The sequence below is a fragment of the Sycon ciliatum genome, chromosome 4 (assembly GCF_964019385.1).
Source record: "Sycon ciliatum chromosome 4, ocSycCili1.1, whole genome shotgun sequence".
Classification (NCBI taxonomy): Eukaryota; Metazoa; Porifera; class Calcarea; order Leucosolenida; family Sycettidae; genus Sycon; species Sycon ciliatum.
Genome location: NC_088646.1, coordinates 31,854,203 through 31,861,267, shown reverse-complemented (window position 1 = coordinate 31,861,267; position 7,065 = coordinate 31,854,203). Strand labels below are relative to the sequence as shown.

General features: G+C 46.9%; 1 protein-coding gene and 1 non-coding gene across 2 annotated transcripts; both read right to left on the bottom strand.

Moving 5' to 3' along the window:
* Positions 1-839: 839 nt before the first annotated feature.
* Positions 840-7,062, bottom strand: LOC135815671 (fumarylacetoacetate hydrolase domain-containing protein 2-like). Its single transcript, XM_065328992.1, has 7 exons — positions 6,791-7,062; positions 5,132-5,348; positions 4,826-4,885; positions 4,068-4,230; positions 3,520-3,628; positions 2,820-2,907; positions 840-1,425 (listed from the first exon to the last, which is right to left on the bottom strand). Exons 1-7 carry the CDS (start codon positions 6,988-6,990, stop codon positions 1,363-1,365), a joined length of 900 nt encoding a protein of 299 aa, XP_065185064.1. The 5' UTR covers positions 6,991-7,062; the 3' UTR covers positions 840-1,362.
* On the bottom strand, positions 1,832-1,903 carry Trnaq-cug (transfer RNA glutamine (anticodon CUG)). Its single transcript has one exon. It is a non-coding gene; the product is annotated as a tRNA-Gln (tRNA).
* Positions 7,063-7,065: the final 3 nt, after the last annotated feature.

Here is a 7,065-nt window from a genome sequence, read left to right as displayed (position 1 = left end):
CCAAGAGTACATAACCCCTCTTGCTATCACTCATAGACTCATAGTACATGATCTGATTGTAGTGAGTCGATCAGGTGTGTTATTCACGAGTTGAAGAGTCGTGCTCGTAGTCTACTTGCCCGACTTCATCATCGAGCTTGATGAGAACCAGTACTTCTGCTTCAAACGTTCACAGTTCACACACATACTATTACTATGTTTTTCGATTTTGACAGCATGTTACAAGGCGAGGACGCGTAGTGCTCCTGACTACAACCATAAACCGGTTGGCAGAGTCCCGGTCTTGCGACCATTTGAACCGTATTGGGAAAACCCAGGTTCGGACCCTCGTTACTCTACGGGTTGGTAGGATTTTTATAATTTTCGTTTTTTTGTGTTGTAGAGGTCGTCGTGTTGCCGCCGTAGTATTGTTCACGTTTGTTCATGCTGTCAAAATCGAAAAACATGTTAACTACCAAGCAAGGCTTCTGTATATATACCATACTATTACTAGTAGTAGTCATTGTCACCTGTGTCGGACAAGTGGCAACCTACTCTGTAGGGTGGCGCACAGCTGGAAAGCGTCCAATGGGCAGGCGCGTGCCCCGTATGGGTTCCTGGGTGGCCGGAACCCCCCCCCTTTTTCGCTCAAAATGCAGGATTTTGCTTCATTTTTCACGCCCCCCCCCCCCCGGAACCCCCCTTGAAGGGCACGGGTGCACGCGCCTGGGCATCCATGTGGAGAAGCCAGGGAGCATGTGACAAGTAACAGTTAGTTAGTTGCACCCCCAATCCCCTCTCCCCACCACTGGGCACCAGGCTGCCCACGTGCATGCTTGAACAGCCACAACCAACCAAGCTCCAGCATCACAGCGATTTGGATACAGAATACTTTTTAAATGCATCACCAGCCTGCCTGGAAATACCTACAGGAGAGGGTGTGTGAAGGTGGTCGGCACAGTACACAGTGGCGTTCCGAGCTTCATACCATTTCAAATCATGTCAGAAAAGAAACAAGACACCAAACCAGCGGCACTTGAGAGAAAGAAAGCTAGAGGAAACAGCGACAGAGCACTACAAGACTAGTAGTACTAGCTCAATAGAATTTTACAAAACAAGGAAAAGTAGAAATTAACAAAGACAAGTATGGCAAGGCTACGAAGTTCGGAGCGACGAACACAATGAACCAGTCAAGAAGATATTAGGTAGAACCATTTCCATGCGGAAACTTCTCCTTGTGAAGTAAGACTCTGGTGTGTTCTGTGAGCCGGACTGACCGGCGCAAACACCGACGCACAGCCTGGTCGGACCTCTGCTCTTGCTTCAATACTTCCTCTGCCTTGCCAGCACAGAACAGTTCCTTGCACTGGGTGAAGGATGTGTCTACACAATAAGATTGCGGATGCAGCCGATCTCGTCAATTTCGCATTCTACGACATCTCCTTTCTGCAAGCGTGAGCAGAAACAATAACAAACAATTCCATCGCGTGATATCCAATCGGTTCATCAAAATACAAGCATGTCAAGAAGATATGATGGCCCAGTACACATGACTTCTGATCAAGGAATTTCAATCCAAATTGTCCATGACAGTTGTGGAAATCTGTGTTTGGCTCAGCACGATCAGGGTCTTTACCAGTGCTGTAAAATACCGCCATATTTCCCCCACTTGAAAATCCTGCCCCACAGGGTGTCAAGGATGTGAAATGAAACATGAAAAACAGCAAACGTCAGCGTCAAGTGCTGGGGCTTGACGCTGTGTCCAGCTTCAAACTTGCCGTAGTGTGACTGAGGCCTATCAAAAGGAGTAAAAACTAAAAATCAAGTGAGGACCAAGAAAAACAAAAAAATCAGGTTCTACCGAGATTTGAACTCGGATCGCTGGATTCAGAGTCCAGAGTGCTAACCATTACACCATAGAACCCTACACATCAATGAATAAGAATATTTTGAACAAGTTTTACCACTATTACCAAGAGTACATAACCCCCCAGAGTGTGCAACGCCGATCCAGCTCTGTGTAGGGTCTTGGTCGAGCGGAATCGGATCTTCTGATGTCATGCGTACACTTCACACCAGCGCAAGGCCGGTCTCGAGGCAGGGCACCATTGTTTTTGATCCAAGAGTACCCGCGACTCCCCGGGTTCCCCTCAGATGTGTACGGTATTATGACGCAAAGATCCGATTCCGCTCGACCAAGACCCTATGCAGAGCTGGATCAGGCGTTGCACACTCTGGGGGGTTATGTACTCTTGCTATTACCAAGAGTACATACCGGTAAACCAGAGTGTGCAACTCGGGATGGTTCCTGTGGGAGCGTAATTCGTGCAGTACGTCATTTCTGACGGCATGGTAAGCCACAGGTACGGTGAAAAGTTGCGTAACCAGTCGCGGTGGTGCAGGTCACTGAGTTTGTCCTGATTTCGTTTTTTTTTATACGGATAGCCTGGTGACTTTACTTGTCGGTGGATGTACACAGTCACACAAAACACCAAAATCCTGAAACTGGACGTCTAAAATCAAGCAAACTCGGCTGATTTCCGGGCTATGAAACATGAAAATTTGAGCTGTACGCAAGTCGCGGCTTGGCTGACCTCATCAGGGTGACGTAGTGCACGAACTGCGCTGTTTCAGATCTGATATGCACAGTTGCACACTCTGGTTTATGTACTCCTGCTGTTACTAAATGCTACACAAGTTTGTGGCCTGATAAACTTCCGGACAATGCAGTGACACAAGGGAGAAAAGATCTCATACAAGTTTTGAAGCGCACTTCCACACTCTCTAAAAAAATACGATGAAAGATTGCAGCTCCGATATGACTACGTAAGAGGACTTGCCTTGAGCCAGAGTGGTGGCTTCCTGAAACAACCCACTCCTGGTGGAGTTCCTGTCAGGATTAGGTCACCAGGCTTGAGCGTGATGAATCTACAAGTCATCGACAGCCCAACACATCCATGTACATCCACACACACGTATGCACACACACACACACACACACACACACACGTATGCACACACACACACACACACACACACACACACACACACACACACACACGCACACACACACGTGTCACAATCCTTGCTTAGAAAGCCCTGGACATACTACTCCACAACAAGGCCTCTACAGAGAGCTGTACTGTACTGAACCATGTAAGAACACTATGAAAAGTACAGCGCATGCATTAGAACTATAGTGAAACCTGTCTAAGACGACCGCTCAAGGGACCTTCAAAGTGCGGTCTTTGTAAGCAGGTGGTCTCCTTATCCAGGGTCATTTGACTGGAAAAGCATCCCTTGGTCCTGGCTGCAGTGGTCGCCTTGACAGGTTTTACTGTATGCTCTAACAACACTGAGATGCATTTGGGTGTTGGCTATCCGAACCTCACTCATTCAAACACGTCGATCAACAGAACCACTGGCCTCAAAGGACTCGAATGTTCGATATCAGCCAAGAATGAATTTTGCCTCTTTCCCGACTCTGCACTACAAGAGGTTCTATTCAGGTGAACCCCGTGCCAGTTTCGAAAAACTCACTTTGAAATGAAGCTGATGCAGGCTTGTGTCTTGTGTACGAGCTGATTTGTGTTACTATCCTGCACGGTCTCACCATTTAGGCGGCAGCGGATACCGAGGTTGTGCACATCTAGATAGGGATGACAGCACAATACAAACAGCTGGACTGCTTATCAAATACAGCAACGATGACACAGACCTCATTTTTCTCTCCAACAGCCTTCAAGAGATCTCGGAATAATTGTACTTCACAAACAGAATTCTCCAACACATGGATGTGTGGCTCTGCTTCAACTGGCCAGAAAAATGCCTTTATAGTTTATACCAAAGAGAAAGGTCAAATTCAAATACTTCGAAGTACTTGAAGTACAAAATTGAAATGACTTAAGTTTGCTTCAAAATCGATGATTTAATTAACGATAAAAACCGTCATCAACTCCAAAATAGAAGAAACCAGTTAGACTGCATATGCCAGTTTCGTAGCTGGGTCTGGGAGCAGCTTCAAAGTCACATGACATTGCAGAATCAATCCAACAAGATGATCCTTCGCATCATCACGCTCAACTCACCCGACAGGGCCGATGGCGGTACGATGGAGGGGCCGATGGGACAGAACGTGTCGAACGTCTTGCCAATCAACCACTGGCCACCGTTCTTACGCAGCTGCCAGTCGCGAGCGCTGACGTCGTGCGCCACTGTGAAGCCGGCGACGTGAGACATGGCGTCTTCCTCCTGCATACATGCAACAGAATAAAACTTGCGTCAAGAGAATACAGATCATGAAGTTGGTTGTTCCAACGAGGAACACACGCTTCTTGCCGAACTTGACACTTGACTGACTCACGAAGTCGCAACTTCTAAGTTCGTAAGAGATTACAGGGCATAAAAAGCAAGGTTTGCGCACCTACACAATGCATGGTTCTATTAAAGTCGATGACCACGCTCAGATGCAAACAGCCTTTTTCATATATTTCCTGTTGTGCCAGGTTAATAACCTTTACAAAGCAGACGGTTCTCTTACAACACTCCCAATCCGAATGCCAACAGTACGAGTTACTCAACGGAAGAGAGGTGAATTCCCCGGAACACTTGTGTGTTGAGCAGAGAGCGGTGCTTTCTTGCGAGTTTGCCGCGTCACAGACTCGATGGGCTTCTCATGTGCTCTCATGCGGGTGGCAGTCATGAGTCAGTCAGGTGTGAAATTGGCGGGGGGAAATGCTAGCTCGAACGTTGCAAGCAAAACATCTTCTTAATAATGCCAACAGTTCATTATAATCTGGATCCATGCTCTCTTGTGTACATAGCATGCAAGAGAACCACGCCTTACCTGGATGCGCCTTCCACCACGACCAATCACAAACGCAAGCTCCACTTCAAAGTCCAACTCCTGCAGAGACCAAACAGCCAACAAGCAACGGCCTTGATGAGTGCTCAAATCTAGCACTTCAAGTACGTGTACAGTGTGGTACGGACATGTACCACCATCAATACCGATAATCAAAATTCTGTTGGAGTTGCACTCTCGACTCTGGATGGTTATCTACTCTTGCTCCTGGCTGCAGTGCCCCCCCAGGACAGGTGATCACTTTATCAGAGTGGCCACCTTGACAGGTTCCACTGTATACACAAGTACCTCTGTTTCCGGTGGAAGCTCTACATCGGCATTGGGGTCGACGATGGCGCTGGCAAACTTGCTGAAAATGACGGGCTCCACGGGAACGGGCATGTTCTGCTCGGTGCAGTGATCGACGTAGTTCATGCCGACGCAGATGACCTTCTCGGGCCGGAACAACGGGGCACGGATCTTGACACTGTCCCTACCGAGAACACCCTCGCCAGTGGCTACAGCACTGCAGAGGAATACATGTAACACAATGGCAGAGCAGGAAAAAAAAATGGTGAGTACACGCACATGCATGTGTATGCATTTCCATTTGCAGCATGACCCAAGTCGCACGTTATACAAAATTGTAATTGAATAATGTGCCAAAACAGAGGAACGCATTGCGACCGCAGGTAACTAATCGGCAGCCGGACACAGGTGAATACTACAAGCCACCATTCGTAATTGCTTTCCAAATGATAATCAGAGACATAGTGCTACTACCCTACTCACTGCTGGCTGTGTGTTTGTCTACTAGTAACCGGATGGATACGTGACAAGTCGGCCAGGCATACAATAGATCTGTCTTTCTCTGTCACTCGTTATGCTCGTGTTCACAATCACACGAGTAACATAACACTGCACTGGAGAGCAAAAGGCAAAGCACCAGCTCAAAATCTTTTCTGACTCCCTACCAAATCCATACACGCGCTCACTAAATGCTGTCCTGGGTGATCGCCTACAGTAAACGGACTGATATCTCTCGTTGAGCAAGCACAATCTACTTTCCTCATTCAACTATCGTCAAGGTGAGCGTGTGGGGCTGAATACATACTTGGGTCTACTGTATTGCTTGATACTACTAAGTTGATAGCCTGATTCGGTTTTCGCGGCATGACAAACGCATACGCCGTTGCCATGGGATCGGTATTGTACATGTCTGGCATGACACATGTACCAACTACATGTACAGTAGGTATCGGTTATAGCGTGGGTGTTTGAAAAACGACTTTCTATTCTTATTTCCGATATTTCTTACACACGATAAATAGAGTGTGACGTATCATGTATGTGCGCATAGCCAGGAAGATCATCATACATGTAACGTAGTGCTGCTGTGTATGCGGTTGCTCGTACTTCCAAAGTAGTCCCATACTGGACCATAGGTTCACCATGTGGCTGAGCAACATGAGTTACATGACCACAACAGATACACTTGCAGCATTATGATGCAATTCGAGTCGGTTCAGAACTGTATCGGGCAGATGCTATTACTACAGGCGATACACTTTGTACTAATCTGGCATGTTTTGCTACATAAAGTCCATTCTTAGGACCGATATATTCTATTACACGATAACATTGCTTGTAAGAATAAATATACACATGAAACCCATGTTATGATTATGAAAACATGAGAGTTCATTCTTGTAGGCAGTATATTCTTTTACACGACCACACTATAACCGATACGCACTGTACATTACCTTCTCCATCACCGGTAACCTATTTCGATAGAAGAAAGTTGCATGAGACTGCAGTGCATGTACATGTACCATCAAGAGTAGTGGTCCCTAGCTGTGTCACGCAAATGTCAAATGACACGGCTACGAAAAGTGTAATACAGCAGTTGTGCTAGTGCTGGCGATCCGTATTTCACTACGAATTTTTGTTTAGTTTTGAACTTACGCCGCGGCAGCATCCAAAGCAGCTTCTCCTGCCTCCAAGAAAGCAACCATGTCAGTGGGAATTGAGGAATCAATCCTCGTAACGTCCACAATGTCGCCATTGGGAGCTGCCTCCACACCTACTCGGCATACACCGTCCTTCTCAAACTGGAGAAGTCGGAGGCCATTGCAGGGACGAACTTTGGATGCAGGTTCCGCCATGATGAAAGATGCAAGACACAAATGGAAAACCACTGCACTGGCACCAACTCAATCTTTCAAAAAACGAAATATTTG